Source organism: Rhineura floridana, chromosome 8 (assembly GCF_030035675.1).
Source record: "Rhineura floridana isolate rRhiFlo1 chromosome 8, rRhiFlo1.hap2, whole genome shotgun sequence".
In the NCBI taxonomy this organism is placed as follows: domain Eukaryota; kingdom Metazoa; phylum Chordata; class Lepidosauria; order Squamata; family Rhineuridae; genus Rhineura; species Rhineura floridana.
Window position 1 is genome coordinate 118355282 of NC_084487.1, and position 26250 is coordinate 118381531.

General features: G+C 40.7%; 1 protein-coding gene across 1 annotated transcript in view; it reads left to right on the forward strand.

Annotated features, from left to right (window-relative positions):
- Positions 1-830: 830 nt before the first annotated feature.
- CAMK1D (calcium/calmodulin dependent protein kinase ID) overlaps positions 831-26250 on the forward strand; it is a 351451-nt gene continuing 326031 nt past the window's right edge. The window contains exon 1 of the mRNA XM_061582254.1: positions 831-1709. Within this exon, the coding sequence (XP_061438238.1) occupies positions 1618-1709 (92 nt within the window). The 5' untranslated portion in view covers positions 831-1617. The remainder of the gene's footprint in view (positions 1710-26250) is intronic.

Consider the following 26250-nt stretch of genomic DNA (forward strand, 5'->3'; position numbering starts at 1 on the left):
TTTTTTAAATCCTGACAGTATATCCTAATAAACCACCCCCTGCCTTCACAGACACTACTAATTCTTCTTCACTAAGTTTTTTAGCCGTTCGGAATGTCCACCGCTGTGGGCTAAAAAAGAAGCCAAAGCCGGTTGTCTAGCGGCCCAAATATTTTGACCTCGGTCGACGATGCCACTTTCCCGCGCCCATCCCACAAGCGTGAAAACAGGGCAGGGCAGCGACTTGTGTCAGGGACGGCTGGGCGCATGAGAGCTGTGGCCGCCCTCTTCTTGGCAAGCGAGTCCCTCTAATGCGGAGAAGCTCCCTGTTGGGCTGTCGCATTGTTGCCCTTGCTGCACTGTACTCTGGTACCGCTGAGCTCAGGAAGGAGCGAAGCTGGAGTGCGCCTGACTGCAGCCAGCCCGCCGTGCATGAGGGAGGGGGAAGAGTGACAGTCATCCACGTTGCTGGGGTTTCTCTCTCTCTCTCGGTCTCCGCCTGACAGGGCGCGTGCATTTGCCACCACCACCCCTCAAAAAAAAAACACAAAACCCTGCTACAAAGCACCAGAGAAAGTGGCGCCTGCATTATGTCTTTGGTATATATATATATATATATTTCCTTTTGGTGCAATGCGAATTTGTCTCGAGTCATTCCGAAGGGAGACTTAAGAGAAGCCAAAAGCAAGAGCGAGGAAGGAGGGGCGGGAAGCGGCAGAGTTGTCGGTTGGTTGTGGGGGTGGCTTTTCCCCACTCTGTTCCCTCTGTTCCTGCTATTACCATAACAACCAAGTACAGCCAAATGTGTCACTGAAACTCTGCTTATCCAACATGACCCTCAGCAGCCGCCTGAGGCAAAGGGGAGAGTCCGCACTCCTCTCTTTCGCACACGCTGATTATTTATCTATCTGCCTATCATCACGCTTGCTTGGGATAGGTCACATCTTGCTGAAAAAGAACCAGCAAAAGGGGAACTTGCAGTCTTCCCTCAGCAAAGGGGAGAACTAAAATTCAATAGACGTGAGGTTTCTGCAGGGCAGGCAGAAGGCAAAGCTTCCTTCAACTCTTTTGTCTCGTTGTTGCTTTTGTGTTGAGTTTTTTTTGGGGGGGGTATTGCTATTTGCTGCTCAACTCGGCTTAAAAACGCGGCAATTCGTATGTGAGGTGCGTCCCCCTCCACAAAAAGGTTGAATTAACGTAAGCAAAGAGTGGAAAGGACGGCCAGGGCTAAGTTGGGAAGGAACAAAGAAAGAGACCGGAAAGGAAAGAGATAAGAAGGAAGGAGGAAAAGACCCACACAAGGAGGGGGGTGAGAAAAGAAGGGGGTGGGTGAAAGAGATCAGACGCATCTGTCAAGTTTTGAAAGCGGGTGCGCGAGAAAAGGGACGAGGCGCTGCAGCAACCAGGAAGTCGGTGTGCGAAGCAGAGGAGGGAGCCTGCCGCCGCCGCCGCCGCCGCCGACGCGCTGGGCAGCCAGCGAGTAGAAAGGGGAAGCTCTTGAAGAGAAAGCAAAAGCCGCCGAGGGCAGTGCTGGCTGCTTTTCTCAGCCTCTCTCCGCTCAGCATCATCACTATCACCACCAGCACCACCCTTGTTCTTCCGACTGGCTCCTGCCTGCCTTCCCCGCCGGCTGCTGCCATGGCCCAGGAGAACGGCGAGGACAGCTCCTCGTGGAAGAAGCAGACCGATGACATCAAGAAGATTTTCGAGTTCAAGGAGACCCTGGGAACGTAAGTGCCCGTCCCCGAATCCCCACCCTCCCCCGTCGCCTGGGCTGTCCAGCTTGGGTACCAGCAAAGGGGGGGGCGAGGGAGGGAGTGGCCGTTCTTCTGTTTGGGGTTGGCGACAGCTGTTGGTGAAGCAGGGAAGGAAGAGGGTGGTGGATGCCCCCCCCCGTCCTGCTCGAGATGCATCTGTTTGTTGTACCAGGCAGGTGCAAAAAGGTGAATAGAGAGATGGAAAGGAGATCTTTACAGTATGTGCTTGCGTTCGGGTCTATGTAACGAATCATGCATTGCAAGATTGCCAGAAATCCTTTTTCCACTTTATTTATTTATTTATTTATTTTACTTGTATACTGCCCCATAGCCGAAGCTCTCTGGGCGGCTTACAGTAACTAAAAACAAATACAATTTAAAATACATCTTTTAAAAAACAATTTAAAACACAATTTAAAAAGTTAAAACAATATAAAACACATGCTAAAATGCCTGGGAGAAGAGGAAGGTCTTGATAACAGTGTTGGCACCAGGCGCACCTCGTCAGAAGACTTAAAGAGACTCCTCTGCCCCACTCTTAGCTCGGGGGAGGGGGAGTCTTAACTCTTTGCATTGGGATGGACAAACCACTTTTCTCAGTTACACACATCCATAGGACAGGCTATCACAGAACAATCCCTTTTTGTCCTCTCCCCAATCTCTGGTAACTTCATATAATGGACACACTCTTCCTTTCTCTGATCTGTGTGGAGCAGAAGTGCTGTATTTGCACAGACCCCCTCCAATTCAACAGTTCTAGAAACACACACTTCAACCCCATGTAACAGAGCCCCCTATAGAGGTTAAATGCCACCACCAGCAATGTGCTGTAAATGCCCTATAGCTCCAGAGATGGGGAAGATCTTTGGTTCAGAAACCCCTGAGTTACATCTGAGAGAAATGGAAGCCACGTTGAGCCCCATTGCAAAGATGCTGCAGAACCTGAGATACTAGGTATCTCACGTTCTCACACAATCCTTGTTTTTAAAGTATAGTGGCTGGCAGTTCTAGTTAATTGTTGCAGTGTGTGAGCTAGTTTGTAGACAGTGATGTATAATTTGTGTTTTTACGTTTGATATTGTGTGCTTATGAGTATGTGGGTATTAAGGAATATACTGGTGTGTGTTTTGTGAATGTTTCAGTTTTTGAAGTGTGTAATGTACATTATTTGACATTTGGGCATATCACATGTTACAGTGTTAGTGTATATTTGAGGTATGCTGCATTGTGGCCACATTATGTCTGTGTAAGAGGAAACTTGTGCTGGGCAGTGTGTACTATCTGGGGAACATTGTTATACTAATGGTGTGGGTATGAAGTGGTGCATTTAGAAATGTGTGTACATTGCAAGCATGTAACAAGATAGATGTGCTAGTGAAAGTGTGTGTGCTACACTATTAACATTTTAAGGTCTTATGAACTTCTGAAAGGGCGCTATTTAACTATGCCATGCTTTTGCATTCAGTATATCACAAACTACTTCGAACCAGCAACAATTATAACAGCACTTTTCTTTTGGGGAAAAAGACACTCACATCTTACAGAAATCAAGAGAGTCACAAATGGAATTTAAAAGGACAGAGTACATATGCTTTGACTTTTATGCTTTCCCTAAAGCTGACAGCAGAGTCTATTCATAGAAAGAAGAGCGGAAATAATCAGAGTGGATTGGCTGTGTTTTATCCAGTGCATTGCCGTAGCTTAACTGTTGTTGTTAGAGTATTCCCCCCCCCCATTTATAGTGCCAGGTTACAAAGTTTAGCAAAACAGAAGATTTTTCTTATTTGTCTGAATCAACATGTACAAATAGTTGAACAAGGTGTAAGGAAAACAGTTTATAGTTCAGCAATTCTTTTTTTTAAAAAAAAAATAAGATGTTCTAGGTTGTGTATTGTAGAAAAGGTCAATATTCGGACTGCTATGAAGCTGTTGATTTTAGGTTTGTATACACATCTGGTTGTGCTATAAACTGCAGCTGGATTTTTAATACGTATGCCTCTTTAGGATAGGTTAGGTGATATTTGTGATAATAATTTCAGCTTGTACTTCTCATACTGCATACTGCATGTACAAAAAAGTCCACCCTTATACCAGTATTGTCATGACATTTCTGTTTCACCTTGCTTCACAGGGAAAGTTTTCTAAAAATCCTGATTTTTCTGAACATGAGTTGAAACAATCAGACATTTAACATGGAGATGGCTCATGTAGATTAGTAATGAGCAGGCATTTGTAGTGGGTAGAAAAACACATACTTCACTTTATTGTGTGCTGCTCTATGGATACTGTTAATACCACTTTTGTCTCCTCCTATATTGTAATAGCTTGTATTATCGATTTTGCATCATTGAAACAAGGTTTTTCTTGTTATATGTAATAATTTAGTTAAACTATGCTGACAAACATAAAGTCAATGTAAGAGACTCATTAAAGAATCACGTACTTACAGTGGTTACCTAATGAAATTCTGCCTCTATAGATAATTGCCTGTAAAATAACCCACCCTGCTTGAGTTTGGATGCTCGAGAGTGACCAAAAGGCATTTGACTTTGGGGACAGTTCTTGCTTTATTACAGACTATAATAACCATCCACAAATACTACGTGATGGTGTCATCTTGCCCTAGAAGATGATGGATTGATGCAAATGGTTTCCTGTAGCTTGTGCCAAAGAAAATAATTAAGTATGACTGCTAGATCACTTGTACCAATAACCTTTGTTTTGCAATTTATGATCTATGACCACAAGGCTGTATTTAAGTATATAGTTGTCAGGTAGGAGGTTTTGTGCTGTATTTCTATAAAAGAATTAGACTTAATTTTATGAATGAAAGCTAGGACTAGGAAAAGCTTGGTTAAAATAAAGCAGGGTTTTAGACAATTTCTATTTTACGACATTTCATCAATATCTGCCCAGGGTTGTGTGCACTTTTCTAAAAAAAAAAAAAAGAATCTGTTCAACATAATCTAATTGCTCTACCAAGCAAAAACTGAATTCCGTGATTTGTATACAATATGCAAATTAAACCTAATTTCTCTTATTTAGAATGATGTATTCTGCAATTTTTACTGTTTTGTCTGATTGCATTCAGCTTTGCTTGTCACTAGAAGGAGCAAGGAGGTATGCAGGGAATGGAAATTCTGCCCTGCCACTGAAAAACTTATTCATCCATCCTTCTGGCTTCTGAGATTTCACCACACATTTCCTACATGCTTTCAAACATATCCTCCCAGCCATGTGGGTTAAAACAGGGACTCTTCGGAGGCTAGATTCTGCATCCAACAAACTCTGTGCTTTGGCTGTGCTACTTGGAATCATGAAGTACACACAGGACACCACATTGTAATTAAGGCTGTAATCCTCCTAACCTCGTTGAATAAGCCCCATTGAACCCTGTGAGACCTACGTCTAAGTAGACATGGTTAGGATTGCACTGTAAGGCAGCAATCCTATGCACATTTACCTGGGAGTTTATTCCCATTAAACTGGGACTTGCATATGAATGTTCCAAACCAGAGGTTGTGGTTTGTTTCACTCCAGATGAACCATGATGATAAGACAAAGTTTGTTCTTGACTTGCTAGTTATAGTTTGTTTGAGCAACCTCCCCCCCCCCCGATCCCTGATTTGGATGTGATGCTAAATCAGGGATTTTTGTTAGTTTCCTTTACATTGTAGCAAGGAGTACCAAAACCCCTCAGATAATACATTCTTGGTAAATTATTGATTGATGGCTTATCATGACATGTGGACTGGGCCATTGTCCCCTTTTCCCTTTTTCATTAATATTCTCAATATGTACAGACTGGGTCAAGTTAGTGCTCTGTTGTTCACGTAGTTCTGAGTCATAAACCCTGCAGAGCTCAATTGACTTCCAGTCAGCTGGAATGGTGACTTCATTCTTATTCAGTCAAGTAAGCACTACTATTCAGAGGCAACTGTGCTGCTTAAATACCTAGAAAAATACCTAGAAAACATTGAATTCCATGGAGGGCTGAACACTTAAAGTTCCAGTTCCAATTCTCCTGGCTCATATGGGGGAAATGGAAAGGCTTTCAAGTGAAGAATCACAGAAGTGTAAAAAGGCCTAGAGAATAGTCTGAGTGCTTTTCAACTGGTGGTACTCATAACACCTGACATACTTTGAAGTAGCACTGGTTGAAAAGCACTGGTCACAGGAGCTGCTGTAGCCATTGAGAGAAGGGGGAAATGAGCCATGAGTGTGTGACTGAGGCTAACATTTCATTGGCATTTCCTGTTCTAAAAGGGCACTCAGGCTACCATTGCATGAGTTTGTGTGTAATGTGTATTTTGGGCATGAGTGAGAGTATGTGTGTGTCAGAAGAAGCAACTCTGTCTTCTCTCCTCTTCCCTGCCAGAAGTTCCGTGATGTTACCATACACTTCTTGCAGCTGGATCTTGTACATCAGGGATGGGGAACCTGTGGCCCTCCAGCTATTGTTAGATTACAGATCCCATAATTCCTGACCATTGGCCATACTGGCTGGAGTCCAACAACATCTGGAGTACCATAGGTTTCTCAGCCCTACTGTACATTTTTACTTAGAAGGTAAATACCATTGAATCTAGTGGGGCTTAATCCCAAGTAAATATGCATATCCTAGTGAACTTTCAGCCTGATCCTATGCAGAGCTACGCATGCCTAAGCCCATTGATTTTAAAATCCACAGAACAAGTTCCTTCACCAAAAAAAGCTCTATTTTTAGTGTTGTAATTCAGTCCTCATAACCAATACTAGCACTGATTTCTGGCAGTGTATAGGTTTTGGTAGGAGAACGCCAAAATGAATTAATTCTATATTTTAGGCTTGTTTCTCCTGCATCTTTGAAAATTTTTTGAGCATGTATGTATGTTTTCTAATAACTACTCTTACAGAGACTATGAACAGCTGAAAGCGTTGTTCTTTAGTCTTGTGTATGATGTAACTAAAGATTAATGCAAACTCTTATGAGTGACTTTTGTAGTTTTGTTCGTCCAACACCCATGGCATAATTCTAGAACTGAATTTTGCCATGATACTGAAACTGATCCATAGTCAGAGAGCTATTGCTAGTCGGGCGGTATATAAATTTAATAAATAAATAAATAAATAAATAAAATAGTCAGCACTGCCATGTATTAGTGGGTGTTGATCAGATAACTCTTAGGTTTTTGTTTGTTGAAAGATGTATTCTGACATTAGCTTTTTATACTGCCAGTTCAGCATTGTTAAAAGCAACTGAAAACATGGAAGGATGAGCTGAAACAGTATTTCTACTAGTTCCTAGGATCTAATAGGACTGTTTTTAAGAAGCCAGACTTTGTGGAGAGCTAAGATAATATTTTATTGCATTTAGGAGCCTGGTTGATGAGGTGTCTGCCATTATTCCAGCTCTGATAGGAAGTGCCCCAAGGACAAAACAGTCCTAGTGGCCGCATGGTAACCCTGGTGTGTCTTCAAATGCTCCATTTAGGTAAGGGTACACCACCCATGTTTTGACTATGTTCCAGAGCCTATTCCTATAAGCAACTAAATTACTCTCTGTACTAACTCTGCATGTCAGAGGCACACATCTCTTTGTTTAAACCCCAAAGGGTGACTGTTTCACCTATGTTGATAAAAACTGCTACAGTTATTATGAGATATAAAATGTAACTACAACAGGTCATTTATAAAATGAGAGTGTACAGGCATTTCCTATTTAAAATATTTTCACATGAGAATTTTTTTAGCATTGCTACATTATATTTAGGACTGTCCATGATTTAACAGAAGAAGATCTTTTAACAACCTTATGGTTAAAAGATATGCTAGGTAAATGGTACTGACTGTTTTTGAACTTAGAGGTAGATATCTTTAACTCTGAGTGTAAATGTAAGGCTAACCAAACCATAACTCCAGAACATTGATCTTGATTATATGGGAATGTGGCAAGTAATGTTGTGTCTGCCAGTCTTGAAGATGTAAATTAACACTTACTCATTTGAAAAAATAACAACAAGGATAGAAGTTAGAGATGTCAGGCAAACTTATGGTAAAGACACACTCACTGTTCTGCCAGTTCCAGTGCATCTCCACCTCTCTTTTCTGAAAATGGGGACACATGACACTAATCAAGCCCCACCCCTTTTTACTGTAAAACCCGGTTGGATCAGCTTGAGTGTTGTTGTTTTTAATTTAGCTTCAAACAGATTTTGCAACTGATTGACAGATCATCCTGTTCCCCCTCCAGTTGTTGCCTATGGAAATGCTTTGCTGTAGGAGACTAGGGTGCTCACAGTCTTACTATATACAGTGCCTTGCAAAAGTAATCAGACCCCGATTAATGCTCTCATATTACTGAATTACAAATGGTACATTGTAATTTCATTCTGTGTGATATTTTATTTTGAAACACTGAAACTCAAAATCAATCATTGTAAGGTGACATTGGTTTTATGTTGGGAAATCTTTGTAAGAAACATAAAAAACTGAAATATGTTGCTTGCATAAGTACTCTTCACCAAGAGTATCTGGATTAAAATAAATGGGGCAAAGAATAAAAGGAACATGGTGGTTGGAGTCTACTGTTGACCACCCAATCAAGGAGAAGATAAAAAAAAATTCAAAGCAAATTGCCAGTGTTTCGAGGAGGCATGATGTAGTAGTAATGGTGGACTTCAATTTTCCCAATATCTGTTGGGAGACAAATTCTGCCAAATACAGCCCCTCCAAGAAATTTGTGACTTGTGTTGGAGATAACTGGTGTGGCTTTTTATTTTTATACTAAGCTTATATATTGTAAGAGAGGTAAAGAAAGATACTTGCTGGACAGATTCATTGTTTATCAACTTTAGAATAATATACATATATGTTTTATTTTGTATGATTATTACTTTTGTATATTCTTATGGTCCATGCTATGTATGGCGTGTGATATTTTCATAATTAAAAATGTAACCACGACAAATGTGCATAAGATACAATTTTGTAACATCAGTATAATTTATTTTAAACATTTTAAGGCTATGTTTTAGGGCTCAGCCCTCAGAAGCTGTTACATTAAGCAATCATAAAATACAATATCATAGTTCAATAAAATACCATTATTTTAAAACAGTTGTCTGAAACAATTCACAGGCCGGCACCACATCATTATAAGTTAAAACAATTTAAAACAGTTCCAGACCAACAGCACTCTGACTATTTAACTCAGACTGGCCTTGTTGACACATAACTTCAATCTACAGTTAAACAATGGCTTACTGTACTACTGAACACTGCCCAAATTGCACCCGTCCCTCCTTTTTTTTGCCACACCAGGAAGAAACAAACCAGAGCACTGCTTAGTTTTATTCTCTCCAACTAAACCATGAGAATAAACGAAGAATGAAAGTATCTTTGGCTTGTTCTTTTGGTTTGTTTAGAGAAAAACAAACTATGAGAGTTGGTTCAAATGTAATGCTAAGTCAGTGCTCTGGTTTGTTTCTCACAGTGTGGAAACGGGAGGGGGGCACAGTTTGAGCACATTTACTCATTCCCAGTAAACTGTAATTTAACACACTGGCTTACCATTATGTGCAAACCAGGCCACTGAATCTTGAGTATATCCAAGACGAGGCCTTTACACCTTGCTGAGAATTTTGCCCATTAGCAAAATAGCACTGATTAGGTAGTGAAACAGACAATGAAATGAAAAATGGTTGAGGAGACAAAAGTAGAACAGGGTAAAAATGCATGTGCATGCTGGTATGCACAGGTCTGTTGAGGGCAGCAGCAGCAGGGTAGGGTTAGGAGAGGGCAAACCACAAATTAAGAAGAAGATTAAAAACGGAGATCAAAGGTTAAAAAGATTTAGGGGAAAAATAACTAAGAGTTATGAGGTAGAAAGACAAAACATGCTGAAAAAAAGTATGCATCTCTATTGGGATTGCTTTTAGAGGTTTTTAGATGTTTTAATTGTTTTATTGCCAGTGCGTTAGCCACACTAGGCACCTTCAGGAAGAAGGACAGGATATAAATTTAATAAATAAAATAACAATAAAAATACATAAAAAGTGTGATTAAAAAGCCCAATCATGCACTTTTTATTTAGGCAAAAAAATAGTTTGCAGAAACTGTGCTCACCCTGGTATCTATGTGAATTTGGCCAAGTCTCACCCCTTTTACAGGAAAAAAAGCTTCACCAATGGCTGCATTCATTCTCTCTCTCTCTCTTTAAAATCAAGAATGCCCCTGGGAATGATGCTATGACCCAATCTGCCCCAAATTACAAGGGAATGTTGCTGGGTTGCTGAGGGTAGCCTAGCACCCGCTTGGCATCATGGCCAACCCTTTTATTTCTGTGGAAAAGGAAAAAACCCAGTCACCTCACATTTAAAAGTAAACACCACTCCCACTCAAAATTTCACCCATCCCTAAACCTTGCTGATATCCCTCTGCCCCCTCATTTCTGGGGGAACAAATGCTACTGTGAAAGTGTGTGGGTGTGGGTCAGCCCAGCCATATTCTCCTCTCTGTTTTCACCAGAATTTTCCTAACTTCAGAAATTGCTTTGGATATTTATTTGTCTGACAAAGAAGTCATGTGCATCAGTTGTCCAAACAGTACGTGGCAGAGGACCTGGGGCAGAGCTTGGAAAAGTTACTTTTTTGGACTACAACTCCCATCAGCCCCCTCCAGTGGCCATGCTGGCTGGGGCTGATGGGAGTTGTAGTTTAAAAAAAGTAACTTTTCCAAGCTCTGACCTGGGGCATGTTTACACTGCTACGACATTCCTTGAAACTGGAATATTAAAAAAAATTATAATGGTATTATTTGGGCTTGTCTGGCAGTTATGAACTCAGATAATAATGTTCTCAATTTATTACCAGTAATGGTGTTCACATATCCAATGAGTCATAGCTGACACTTATGATTACTTAATAGGACCTAATTTTACACTCATTTTCAAGAGTATGAAAACAAGGTTGAACTGAAAAGTTATTATTCGCAAACAGCTTAATGAAGCAAGTTAGACTTAAAAAAAAAAATCTCCCCAGAACAAGGATATGTCAGGTTTATTGCTTTGGAAACTGATTTGCGCATCAGCGATATAGTAAAAACAATAATTAACTAATAATTTGTAAGCATATATCTTTGCCCTGTTTTTGAGTAATATAAACTAATCAAAATCTGTTTTGCAATATAAAGATACTATCTTGGTGCTTAACTTTAGCCTTCCCAATTGAGCTCCTAGCATATATGCTATAATGGTTTGTAATTCCTATAATTTTATTTGGCTGTTATGTCATTCATTTTTTTAAAGCAGAATATATTATAAGTTTTATACATGAAATATCTGCTAGAGATAGTCAATATGTATTTTTTGGCTGAGTCAGACAAGTTTGTTTTCAAAGAAGCTAATTATGGGAGTGATGTGGTATTTTAGCAGTGAAGATGTTCAGCATGACCTGAGTGCAACAAGCTATCCCTGTCTAATCTGAGCAAGGAACTATGGGATTTCTTCACCTATGTTTAGCCGATTTCACTGGCTAAATTAATCAATTAAAAACCTTTTGATTGATTGAAATAATTCCAATTAACTGGAAAATATATTTTATATTTATTTTTAACAGAAGTTTTATAAAAACTTCCAGTGGCATGCACCATTTTAGAAGAGGCAACCTCTCTTCTATTTTGAGATGGTGCCTACTGCAACCTGTGCCTGCATCTTCCAAATACAAATAATATAATATTTTTTCCTTTGTAAGTATGGCTTTATTCATAACAAGTGTATGCAGACTTAATCAATTGATTGATTGATCATTGATTGACAATGCAATTGTATATGCGCTTACTCAGAATAAATAATTTCTACTGTGCTCAGTGGGGCTTATTCTGAAAAATGTGTTCATAGGTTTGCAGTCTGAACCCCACACAAGTTTTGGCCTGGTATCTTTCGCACATGTTCATACAACCCTTCCCAGCAGGACAGAAACCACTTCAGTGTAGCACTATCCCACAATGCAGGGGTATGCGTGTAAATAACGTGACTATTTGGGCAGGGCTGATAATGTGACTGTTTTCCACAGTACAGCCCCCAATGTTGATTCCATTAGAGAGACCAAAGTGATTGATTGGCTAGCTGTGATTGATGATACTATTCACAAACTCACTCCTTTAATAAGGGGTTGCAGGATGCTGAAATATCTCTCATGGGTACCTATGTGTGTGAAGGGTACCTAAGGTGAGTGCCCTAACTGAAATGGGTTGACAATTTATTTCCTTCTTTCTTTCTTTCTAGAAGTAAATTTTCTATAGTTGGAAATGTAACATCTTTGGACTAACCATGTCAGTTCTGGAGAACAAGAGACGGGGAGAATACCTACATTGTAGGGGAAAGATGTTGCCCTTCATCAATTGTGGAACTGTTTAAAGTTTCATATAATCTAGAGTTTCTTGACCTTTGTTGAACTGAAGTCTGTTTTTCTGGTTTGCTGTTTCTTTGCAGACCACACCTTATGGTCATATGGTCAGCATGGGGGCTAATATTTGAAAAACTTTTCAAAATTAAAATTCAACTGCTGCATTTATCTTCTGTGGTTGCAATCCAGCAAAACTGTATGTTTGCATGGAAGAGAGTGGTATGCATAATGTGAAGTGTTCCTGTGAGGTTTCCATTGCAGCTTCTTATACTGCTGAAAATGCAAACAGTTCTTTAATTTAAATTATAAAATGTGATGATTGTCATGGTGGCTGCATACATGCCATACATGTAAAGCACATAACTTCCCCCAAAGAATCCTGGGAAGTGTAGTTTGTTAAGGGTACTGGGAACTGTGGCTCTGTAAGGTGTAAACTCACCATGACGACATTAATATCTGAATATGCTAGTCAAGAGCAGATGTGTTGCCATAGGAACAAATGGCCAGTTATGCTCTTTTAGGGAGGCATGCCTTCCCCCCCTCACCTGGCTAGGGCCATGAGGTAACCTGTGTGCTTTAGTTTTGGTCTGATCTGGGAGCTGGAAAGAGAGAGAGGCTTCCTTTCTGTGTTGAATCTCAAGCTATGGCTTTGGGGACTCCCCTAGAAACATAATAGGGAAGCAAGATCTGTTGGAATGTTAATGTTGTGAGCCCTTCCATCTTATACTCAGGTTGTATATATGTGTAAATAAAACCATATATCCTAAAGACACCACTGTCTCCAGCCACCTTCATTCTAAGGAATCTGAACCCTAGGTAAGCATTAGAAACACCTCCCCTCATTGCTTGGAGCTTGGGGTGCATGCAACCATATATTTGAGGGACCATTGGCTTAGATCTAAAGATCTTGCTGTGTTGTCAAAAGCTACTGCCAGTCGACTTCCGGGAAGGGTTGCTTTGCCTGTGCTGCCTCTGAGACGAGCTCTTGTCTCAGAAGAAGCTTTTTCAGCTTTAAAATCAGTCACAACGCTCTTTTTGACTGATAAAGATTTTCTCCCGGTCAGGGAGAAATGTAGAGATTAACCATAAAGCCTGTTTTTGTGGGGAGGACTGGATTTCATTTATTTATGAGAGAAGGTTCAAACTGCAATGCCAGACGGACTTTCATCAAGCTCTTGCTGATTACAGCGACACGTTTATTTTTTCTTTAAAGAAAAACGGACTTCAACAGGCAGATAAGCATCCTTCTTTCTATTTTCTTTTTTTACTTGGTTTAAATTGGTGTAGCAAAAAAGAGATTTGTCAATGAATCAGCTGTGAAGAACTTCTAGGTGAGTTTATGGCTTTTCTCTTTCACTAACGAAATTAAGGAGGAAAGAAATCGAAAAAGCTTATCTTTGGTTTTATCGCAAAAAGCTGTCCTGGAGGTGCATTCTAAAGATACCAACGGAAGAGGGATTTCTATTTCGAGGAGGGGGGAACAAAAACTTTTTTTTTTGTCTATTTCATTTTGACAAATCTGCTTATTCACAACGCCACTAATTGTTTTGATGTTGGGAACTAAGTTTGTTTTTGTATTCCTGAATACATAGAGATAAGGCAGGCTGTATTGTCTACACTGATATAAGCAAGCCTGGAACATTAACCCAATTGTGGCTGAAATAATTTTTGTTTCTGTGGTTTTAAGAAAGACAACCAGGAAAGTGATTGAGACCATGGAAGAAATTATGTTTCAGAAAATAATGGGTGAGATTGAGATAACGAAACAAACCCTGAGACAGGGTAGACAGGAGATGAAAATTGAATTTAACAAAATGACGCAGGAGCTTAAAGAAACAATGGATTTTGTGAGAGAGGAGTTTGATGGGATAGGGAAGCTACAAGCCCTGGAGATTGGAACAAATGTGAAATTGGAAAAAGATCTGGAGTTTATGGATGTTAGAAATAAAGTTTATTGTTTGGAATTCAACGTTGTCTCTGAAGAAATTAATGAAGATTTTGGTTGTAAAGTTATCAATGTCTTGGATAATTTTCTGGACTGGAATGATGTGATGGAGCTTGACATAGAAAAAATCTATGGAGTTGGCTACAGATATGTGACAGTGGAGAAACTCTTAAGAAATGAGCCAGTGCATTTTGTAAAAAAAAGAAGAACAGAGATATGACTTTGCAGCAATATTTCAGCAACATACTCAGAATTCTTGACTGGAATGATGTGATGGGGCTTGACATAGAAAAAAGTTATGGAATTAACTACAAATATGTGACAGAGCAGAGATGCACCCAGAGCAGAGATGTGACTTTACAACAATATTTCAACAACATATTCAGAATTGATGGCAAGGACATATTTGTGATGGGGGAAATTCCCATCAGACTCTTGTTATATGACTATGGCTATGACAGCAAGATCATCATGGGATACTGATAATGGATGAATGGATACTGAAACCACTGGATTTAATAGGACTATTGAAGATGGAAGATGGAATTAATATTGATAATGGAAGAATGGTTATGGAAATTATTGAACTTAACAGATTTGACGAGATGGATTAATTGATATGTTTACTTGGACTATGGCTATGACAACAAGATTATTATGGGATACTGATAACGGAAGAATGGCTACTGAAATTACTGGACTTAACAGGATTATTGAAGATGGAAGATGGAATTAATATAGATAATGGAAGAATGGCTATTGAAATTATTGGGCCTAACAGATTTGAATTAGATGGATTAAGCGATATGTTTATTTGGAGAAAAATTGAAAGATATATCTCTCAAGGAATTGAAACCTCTCTTGGACTTTTTGTGGAAAGAATAAAATAATGTTTATGAGATTTGATGATTAATTAAGATAACTACTGGAGGAAAGTGATTTTATAATATAATTTTAGAGATAGGATTGTTATATATTGTAGACCTATAACTGATCTGCGACAAATCGGAAGTCAACATTTTATTTTATTGTTTGGTTGTTTTTGTTTTGTTTTGTTTCTTGTCTTTGAATATTTGAATAAAAATTAATGATAAAAAAAAAAGCTACTGCCAGTCACGTCATGGGGCATTTGCCATTTTTCTCCCTTCACGTGCAGCCTCCACACCTCTGAAAAGCTACTTGAGAGGATCCCTTTACCCTCTGGAGTCAGAGTTTGGGGTGCTACAGATGGGAGGGGTAATTGATGTACCTCCCTGCTGCAAGAGGAGAACTGTCTTTGGATCCAGACCTTTGTCTTCCCAGTGCAAGACAAAAGTAGGAGCTGGAGGCAGAGGTCTTCAGCATTACGAACGATGAACAGACGTTTACTTTAGGCAAAATATGCTGTTTATGGCTTTTCTGATCACCTGACTTGGACATATGCCAACATCTACTGCTGCTTTTGCTAGGTACTCGGTTTCTTTTTAATTATAGCCCAGGGAAGATGATCCTCCTTTGATGGATTTAGTGAGGTGACGAATGTGATATAAAGGATTTTTTGTTCATTTATTTACATCTGTGAACTTTTCTCCAGGGTTGGGAAGAACCAGACACTTTTTGTGGTGTGAGTGTGGTGCCAGGCAGGATGGTTACTGTACTAATAGTGGTTTCTAATAATCAACAGCTTTTTGAGGAGCAGAGCCATTTGCCTGGACTCCTGTTTAAGTTGCCCATGGCAACCCCAGGATCCCTTGGGGAGCCCAACCTCCATTTATTCCTGCAATCAATTCATCTCGGTGCCTCTACCATCTGCAATGACAAGACTATGTCAGAAGTGTCATGAATCGCTGCCACCAGTTGAGTCCAAGGACTCAATTCCCAAACCCAGGGCAATTAACCCTGGCAAGGTACAACCTGTGCTTCCCTTACCAGGGCTGAGTAAACCACCACAACCCTGCAAGGTAGGAGACTGCCACCACCTTTAATCCTGGTCACCCACTCTGGGCCAAGGGGAAACCCAAAGTGCCAGAAAAAGACCTGCCAAGGATTCCAAAGACAAGAGCCAAGGCTACACTCCTTGTCCTAGAGCCTTTAGGGAAAATACCCAAATATCCAATAGTCTCTGGCTAAATGGCCAAGGGTGCTGAACAGAGCCAAATCTCCCTGCAATGAGCACACACGGTAAATAAGAAGTAGCTTTATTAAATAAAATATAAGTGCACAAATATACCAGCAAAATAGTTCCTTAAAACCCACACCCCTGAGGGCCAGGTATAATACAGAATTACAGTCACAGACAAAAATAACAAAACTGTCTGGCCTAATCTATACTTACAATAGAGGTAAACAGCAAAATAACTTCATGATTCCACATCTCCCCAGAGATGTATAGGCTGGATAGTAGATGGAAGATGGAACCCCACATAGGTAGTATCAGCAACCATAGGGGAACAAAGGCTAAGGACTGGATCCTATTTTTATGGGAAAATGCCCAGCAACAGCCAGGAATTAATTAGTCAATCAATTCATGCCTTATGGTCACACACTCACCAACCTTCCCAGGCCGATTGGCCTTGAAGTACAAGTCTCAACTGATAAGCAGGTGTTCTTGCTTATAGCTTAATTAACTAGCTGCAGCTGTGAGAACTGCAATATCATGGCATTCTCAGAGCCCAATTTCAGGCAAGATGTTTTCCCCCAACAATTCCTTGTGTCAGAACCATTTTAGAACCCAAGTGTTCTTGACAAGAAGTAAGAAAGCTATTAGACTACATCCATTACCATTGCTATGAAGAAGGTGACAATCCTGCATACCAGTTAGAAATGTGGGTAATATTCCTTTCCAGTCCTGTCAATAAGTGGCTAATCATTACCATAGCAAGGACACCAATACATGAATCAAGTTGGAGATAGCAATGGCTGAAGCTGTGGGCAGGCCTCTTATTTAAGTTCTAGTGGCCGACCAGTGAAGAAAGGTTCCCCCTCGGTCCACCCTAAGACCTTCCCCTTGAAGCCAGTTGATTCAGCCAATGAGTTTCCAGGGCATTTGTCTCCTTCTGCTGTGCAGCATGGCTGAATGGTGACCCTGAATAGCCAGCTAACCAGCCACACAAAGCAAGAGGGGAAGACTCTAGATGTTCCTGAGGCGGCTGCTTCTATGCAATGTGTGCGAAAGGGGATCCCAGTAAGTGCGGAACTCGGGCATCTTGTTAAATTATGCCTTCCTTGATAACTCACTATATTGTATGGTTGCAGTGGATTTTAAGTTGCACCATCCCGTGATAATAATTGTTCCACTGTTCACATAGTCACTCATGGTAGGATTGTTGGGGTACTTTGCTTCATCTTGTGAATAACGTCTTCATTATGTACGCAAACCAGAAAGGCAAAGCAAGTTAAGATATGAGGCTATTTATTATTATTATTATTAATCCTGCCTTTCTTCCCAGTAGGAGCCTAGACCAAATTATGGTAAGATGATGTCACTGCAGTAAGAGGAGAGAGAAGGAATGCATGAATATCCATTACATGATCAGTTCACTCTTGCTACTAAAATGCCACCTGCAAAAGTTTCAATTTCTGTTTCTTTTTGAGAAAGGCCATTGTAGCTCAATTAGCCAAAAAGAGCAAAGCCATATATTCTCCATTTCAATAGGTGAGACAAAATCCACACCATCACTCAAAAGCCTGACAAAACTTATCAAAAGTGTGAGGTGATCCAAAATGTCACCTGATCTTTCCACAACACACTTACAAATCCATGCAGATTTGGTCTGCTTTCCACAGCTGTCAGGGGTTTGGCGGGCTGGGATGAGGGACATGGCCTTCTCAGTTGTGGCATCTGGAGTATGGCATTCCCTTGGAAGGCCTGATTTCCCGACCCCACCCCTTTGAAGGTCTTTCAAAGACTTGAGAAGACTTTTTAAATTCATTATTTAAATTCTACCATTGAGCCATGCCCCTTCCCCAAGTGGTGAGCAGTGGTGGCTGGTGCTGTTGGAACTGGTAGGGCAGAAAACAGAGAGAACAACAGGAGGTGGAGCCAGAGTCAATGAGGGGCAGAACCCACTTGTTCTAGTTTTCTCCCCATCCTCCTCCCTACTGAGTTCAACAAGGGCACCACTGAAACTAAGGAGGAGGAAGCTGACAGGCAGTACCACCCCGTGGACTTGTTATAATGCTTGAATCACCACAGTCAGGCTATCCCTGTCCAAGAAGACCATAGTTGGCATACCATAGGTGTTGAAAGGCACTCCTAACCATGATGCCACCTAAGCTTCCAAGGTGACAAAGATGGATCCAGGAGCAACCCATCCCCCAAATGATGAACCTGTTCCTTGAGAGAGATTGCAGCCTTATCCAGAACAGGCAGCTGGCCAATCTCCTATACATGGGAACCATCTACCAGCACTGCCTCCATCTTCCCAAGGTTCAAATGCAATTTATTGGCCCAGACAACAGTCCACTGCTGTGCCGAAAACACAGTTGAGATCTTGCACAATCTTTCCTGACTCAGATGCTATGGAGACATAGAGCTGTGTGTCATTGCCATACTGATGGCACTTTGTCCCTAATAACCACTCCCAACGGCTTCATATAGACATTAAACAGCACTGGAGGCAAGATTGTCCCCTGCGGCATGCCATAGCGCAAGGACCATGGGGCCAAAACACAGCCTCCCAATGCTATTCTATGGACACGGCCCTGCAGGTAGGAATGGAGCTGCTGTAAAACAGTGACCCCAATACCAGTCCAGAAGCATCCTCATTGTGTCATCAAAGCCTCAAATCTCTGCAAGTTCTGATTTTCATCCTTTGTAACGTCTAGTGTGCTGTGTGTGTGAAAAGATCCTGCATGCTGGAGGAGGCTGCTTTGTAATGGAACTGTGTAAAGAAATGTTAAGGCTCTTGAGATGAAAAAATGCTATATTGTGTGTATAAATGTAATCATGAAGCTCAAGCCATTAATTTTAATTAAATCGTCTCTGTATTGATGTCGTCATAAACTGTACTAAGCAGCAGCAGCGCTCTTGCTGAGAGCTATACAAAGGCTCTGTCATATAAACACAAATGGCAGGAACTTGGAAGGGAGTGGGAATAGCAGACAAACTGTTTAGCAGGGTAGAAGTGTGTTATTTTATACTCTTCACTGGATGGAAGCATCCTTATATCTGCAAAGCCAAGAGCAGTAATTGTAAGCCACCCTGGGTCTTACTTGCCATCATTATGTACCTAATGTTGTCATTTATAACTTTATTCAGTGAGCTCAGTGTGACATGGAGTATAAGGCAAAGTTTTGTGCACTTCACATAACCACAATAGCAGTAAATGGGATTATTAGCCCAATCTCCTATGCACGTTTACTCAGTTCTGTATTCACTGGAGCTTACTCTCTTGTACGTGGGTTTAGGATTGCAGCCTTAATTTTGAGGACTTCTTTATCCCAGTGCATCCTGTGGAATCAGCAGAGCTGTTTGCTGACTTTCTACATGTAGTTGACATAAAATCAGAAATACCTCTGTCATCAATTGTAATATGTCCTATCACTGGCATAGCCCCCATGGTGCATAGAGATGTTGTTGAGCTCCAGCTGCCATCAGCCCCAGCTAGTGCAGCCAGTGGTCAGAGATGATGGGAGTTGGAGTCCACAACATATGGAGAGCACTGTATTGCCTACCTGGCCTAGCAGTTCCTTTTGCTTTGCAGTTCAGCAACTCATTCACAAACTGCTGCTCTTTCAAGTCCTGTGGGTGCTTCTAGTCCTTTTTCTACTGTCACCCACTGAAATCTCTAATGAATGCAACCATATTTACTGGTAACAATGTGCTTTATTTCACTGTAGAGGGATGGGGACCTGTGGCCCTCCAGATGTTGTTGGAATCCATCTCCTATCAGCCTCAGCCATCATGGCCAATGGTCAGGGATGACAGGAACTGTAGTCCAGCAAAATCTGAAAGGCCACACCTGTCTTAGCTTGCAACTTTAAATACTCTCTTATAACAAGATTGACCTGTCTCCTTCTAGTATATTGAATGTACCTGTAAGGGGCCTGTGATGGAACAGTCCAGGTTTCCTTGAATGACTATTCATAGAGAGATGTGCAATAGTTATCTCCTGCTGGAAAAATAAGTAATGGGCAGTTTTCCTAATTATCATTGATCCTGGCTATTTCTGTGTAGAGGGCATTCATCTTAAAATAGTTGGAGATTTAGAGATCTTCCAGTTTCAGTCTTGCATCAGCATGGCTCTCTGAAGGGCTTGCCTGCAGTACTCCTTTCCTGTCTTCTGCCAGAAAGGATAGTTCTGCTAATGTTTTGTGAGAAGTCTGTGGATGAACAGGAAGGAAGGTCAAAGCAATTCCAAAGCCAAGCACCTAGTGCAGCCTTTCCCAACCAGTGTGCCTCTAGATGTTGTTGGACCACAATTCCCTTGTTTCCTGACCATTGGCAATGCTGGCTGAGGCTGATGGGAGTTGTGGTCCAACAGCATCTGGAGGCACACTGGTTGGGAAAGGCTGACCTAGTGTGTACTTTATTTACTACTCACAACCTCTGTTGTAGAACTTCAATATGCCATTGATAATGTAGTCTCCGCACATTCAGAGGGAGATCTTCAAACTATCCTAAATGTCTTTGCAGAAGCATATGGAAAGCTTGGCCTCTTGCTTAATATAAGAAAAACCAAAGTGCTTCATCAGCAGGTGCGATCCAATTCCTCTCAATCCAGCTTAATGGTGCGACGCTGGAGAATGTGGATCACTTTTCTTATCTTGGCAGCCATCTCACTGTAAAAGCAGACATCAACGTTGAAATTCAACATTGAGTTCTGCGAGTACCACATTCTCCCGAATGAAGCATAAGTGTTCAAGGATTGGGATATTCGCAAGGAGCCAAAATGCTTATTTACAAAGCCATTGTACTACTGACCTTACTGTATGCCTGTGAAACATGAACCATCTATAAAGGCCACTCCCAACTTCTTGAAAGATTCCACCAACGCTGCCTCTGGAAAATTCTGCAAATTACTTGGGAAGATAGGCAGACTAATGTTGGCATATTGGAAGAAGCAAAGACCACCAGGGTTGAAACAATGATCCTCCAATATCAACTTCACTGGACCTGCCATGTTGTTTGAATGCCTGATCACCATCTTCCAAAGCAGCTACTCTACTCCCAACTTAAGGATGGAAAACGGAATATCGGTAGACAGCAAAAGAGGTTTAAAGATGTTCTTAAAAATAACCTTAAAAATGTAACATGAGCATTGAAAACTGGGAAGTCTTGGCCCATGAGCGTTGCAAATGGAGGTCGGCTGTTATCAAAGGTGCTATGGACTTTTAAGAAGCACGAATACAGAGCGAAAGGGATGTCAAGCAAATCCTCATCGCAACCTTCTTCCATATGGAAACTTATGTCCTCACTGTGGGAGGCTGTGTGGATCTAGGATTGGCCTCCACAGTCACTTAAGGACCCACAAAGACTTTACTTTGGAAGACAATCTTACTTGGTCATGAGTGATTGCCATTTATTAATTGACTAGTCACATAGGATGCTTGAACATTTTTCCTTCATACTTCTGTGCTTTTGTAATAGACAAGTTCACTTAGTGATCAGGTGTGGTACTAAATTGTGTTTCCAAAATAAAATTTACTTATATCTGAAGCATATTGCCCATAAAAATGAAATGGGAAAGACAGACATATTATCTCTGGGCATTTCTATGGGCGGCTATACAAATGTACATTGTTCCCCTGCTGACTGCAGCATTAAGTGATGAGTGGCATGAATGACTTGGTCATGATAGATATAATACCACCTATAAAATGATAAATTTGAAAGGCAATCATCTCAAACAATATGGCTCATTTCAGAGGTTATGAACCCAAGTCTCCAAAATGTAGCTGGGAGGTTTTGGAATGTCCATATGCACTCCATATTTATCATCTCCTTTTATGTACAGGTTCCCTCTTCCTAAGTGTAGTTTAATTAATTAATCTAACATATTTGTCTGAACTGAGCTGATACTTTTCAGAATCAGCAGAGTCAGTTCATACTATCATCAAGTGTGGAGAAAACAACTGATGAGCATAGATGTTTTCAGGCAGCAAGCAAAAAACATTTTTATTCATCCAGCCTTTTGGTCCTTAATTTGGACAGTACTTAGGTATGTTTGTGGCCTGTTATTATGCTCTTTTTAGTAGGGTGACCATGAGTTGAGTTGGATCTGCCCTTTTATATATATTATGAATGGGCATTTTAGGCTCTTATTTTTTTCTTAGAATTGGCTTTAATGCTTGTTTTTACATCATAGCTCATGTTTGTAAAAAACAAGAAACGTGATAAATAAATAATGCATATGTGATTTTTTTTAAAAAAATAATAGATTTATGATCTGATGTTTGAGAACAGTCTGCACAAAGCAACTTGGCTATAGTTACAGAACTTACTAGAAATGTAGTTGCTGGGTAGAAAGAAACATGAGAACCCATTTTTATAGCATTGATACAGAATACAGGCTACAATGAATATTAAACTCTGCTACTTGTCCTGTCTGATCTTTGTTGTCAGATTAGGCCTGAACAGCTAATGCATAGTGACCCATGGTATAGCCAGTCGTCCATCCGCTGGGATCTTCCAGATGCCTGACAAATATCTCCTTTAGTTTTTGCAATCCCAGACAGGTTGCAAAAGCAGGACATATTTTGAGCCCCTGGGGCTCCTGCATACATAGTTGAGAATAAAGAAGTACATGACCACTGAAAATCTGACACATCTCTATAGTTTCTTAAGCAATTATTCAACTCATTCTCTTGTTCAACACGGGAACCATGACAAAATCAAAAACTAATTTGCAGAGCAGATAATACAAATACTGTGTTTCATTTCCACTGAGTGTCACTTTCATAAAAACCTGACAATTTTAATAATTGACAATCACCTTTCAGTCATTTGCTTTCAGTAATATTGCTTATATAAGGTCTTATAACAGAGAATAATGGTCTCATTATTAGCTCTTTGTCATTTATCTGTCCCTAGCTTAAAGACGGTGCAGTCATTCTGGTCCTGAATGAAAGCTGGATGATGTATTATTTCAATACCCATGGGTTCCATTTTCCCTACCTTAAGGGAACTTTTCTTATAATATCTTTTTCTCCAAGGAGCCCTTGTATATTGCACAAAATTCTGGGGAGTGTTCTAGACAACACACCCCTTGCATGAATGAGTGTGTTCTAGAACACACCCAGCCATTCCTCTACAGTGTTTTGCAAGGGAAGATGATGATAATTAGCATTTATGTAGCACTTTAGGACATTCAAAGTATTTCACAGACATTATTATACAATAGTGCAATGACAAAAAATCCAAGGTAAGTGAAGGTTGTTTATCTTGTATTACAGATGGGGGTGGGGCGCTGAGGTTGGGAGAGAGACTGGGTTGTATAAGGCCATCTAGTTAGTTCAGATGTGACATTTGAACCTGGGGCTTCTAATTTCTTAGCTACCACGCAGCACCGCAGCATTAAAGAGGCATGCAAAATAGTAGATGGGCAAGCTGAGATTCTGGGTAGAGACATACTTACTGTTCTGCTGGTTCCAGTGCATCTCCACGTCTTTTTTTGGAAAATGGGGGCACATGATGCTAGTCAAACCCCACCCCTTTTTACTGTAAAATCTGGTGAAATCAGCTTGAGTGCTTTAAGAATCCTTCAAAGAGATGTCGCAACTGATTGGCAGATCAACCTGTTCCCCTCCAGATGTGGTCAATGGAAAAACTTTGCTTTAGGTGACTAGTGTGCTCATAGCCTTAGATAAGTTTGTCCATCATTACAGATCTTCAGATTGAGAATCCCATGATAAGCTTTTGAGAAACCCAAGGTTGTACTAGAACACATTTTGAAAAGTTTGGCTCTCATGGTTGCCTAAAGCATCATGAGAGCTTTTAATATTAGCCTTTCACTCTGAAAATATAAGAAAATAAGAACTCATTCTGGAAGAACCATGTCAGTCTGTTACAACAAATAAAGACAAGGCATCCAGCAGAACTTAAAGGCTAGCTAACATATTGCCATATGAGCGTTTAGAGGGAGAGACTATTACACCAGGTCCATGGGACTCCTATCCACTTCATGAGTATAATGAACTTGCCAAAGGCAAAACCCATGCTCCATTAATTAGTCTTTAAAAGTGCCAAAGAACTCTTTCAAGAAAACACAAAGGCATCTACTGAAATAGACTAATGGTCCAGTATAACTACAGTGTTGTCTGTTACCAATGACATGTCATATAGTAGATGCTTCTGCAAAATCGCAGAGCCCAAAAGTGAAAAGGAAGAGGATAGAGAAAGCAGAGAGAAATGGGGGATGCCTCAAAACCAACTTGTGTTCCCCCACATTGCTTCCAATGAGTCCCATACTCTTTCCCCATGTCCTGTTCCAATCCTGGAATTAGGCATCCTGCCTCCTGATTTGTATTGGTATCTTGAAAAGCTATGCTTTTGTTAAATTACACAGAACTGTGGTAAGTTTGAACAGTTTCACAGGTTGAGGTTTATGGAGTGGCTGGAATCTACCAAATGAGACACTTTCCTCAGAAATTTTGGGAAATAGACACTTTGCAAATGAACAGAAGTGGCATTCTCAGCAGTGGGACCAATGTGGATCAAGCAGGAATGTTTAAATTCCTCTTGACCACCGGAGGTAATTTTCAAAGTTGACATTGATTGAAGATCATCTTGCCCCTCCCCTGAAGATCTTCTTCTGTGGAAAAGTCTTCTGTTTTTCAAGCTGGCAGTCATTAACTAGCGCTGGCAAAAGTTTTTTAGAGTGCGAAAAAAAGCAGTGTGAATTCAGTGAGATAAGTATTGTGTGCTGCTATGAAATAATCCTGCCATGGCAACCAGTTTGCTTCAGGTCAGATCAGCCGCACATGTGTAGGTGTTAGTTGTCTTTACTTGTTCTGTTCTGTTAATGACTTCACAATCTCCATCCCATATGCTTTTGGCTGTTGTGAAGTTTATAATCCCCCTATTGATTCACACAACAAGTAACCTATCAACAACCTTTGATCTCTCCCAGATATTTTATCTGCTCTTTACAAGTCTCCACAGGCATCTAACCACACCTTCTATCACCCAACATGAAAACCAGTTCTCAAGACATAAGTTTTGGCAACTCCAGTGTTCATGTTATGCAATTATCAATGAAAGTACAAAACATTACCTACTGCACTGTTAAAAATTCCTATTTTGTTTCTGTAGGAAATATTTAAATCTAGCTTTTAAATTTAATTTATTACTTTTATATTCCACCTTTCCTTCAAGGGGGTCAAGGTGGTGAACATGGTTCTCCCTCTCCCCATTTTATTCCCACAACAGCCCTGTGAGGTAGGTTAGGCTAAGAGACTGTGACTAGCCCATGATCCTCAGTGAACTTCATGGTTGAGTTGGGATGTGAACTTGGGTCTCCCAGATCCTAGTCATCACCTTAACCACTACTACTGCTGGCTCTTTTGTTGGGTAGGGATACTACATTTTTGTTGGATTCCTCCCCTGGAAACTTGCTCAGAATCAGAAGGCTCACAGTTGGGACAAATCTGCTCTGTCAGACATCTGAGTACTGCTTCACATCCTTCCTTGTCCCAATGACTTTCTTTCCATAGTGGGGTACAGGAACACAACCTCCCTTCTTCACTGTATATATAATGCAGCACAAATGTAGACTGGACATTAGTGAAGCAACATAACCATGCCTACTGTGTAGGGGTGAGGGTGGTGAAGAAGGCCCACTTCTCTGCCTCCATCACATCTTCAAGTAACCATCCAGTATAACTTTTTTGTATTGTCCGGGTTCTGTTAACATCTACTCCAGGGATAGAGTTTTAGGGCTTATCCAAACGGAGCAGGATAATCCACGGTTTCCATATTCAGTTTGTCATCTGATAGTCCTCACTTTGCCTTTTAGTTCGCTCTTTCCCAATTAAAAAAACCCCACTTTTTTGCACCCGCACACACAGTGGTAAGACCCCTACATTCTTTTCGCTTTTTCCAAGCTCCGCCTCTGAAACCTCCCCCTATCAACCAATTGGTCAGCAAAAAAATGACGTATGCTCCTCTCCCCCTTTGCAATGAAGCACAATATGGCTGTAAAGGAGTTCTCGCCTCGGAAGGAAAGGGAGAAGGAGGGGGGTGGTCGGTTTCACACGTGCCTCC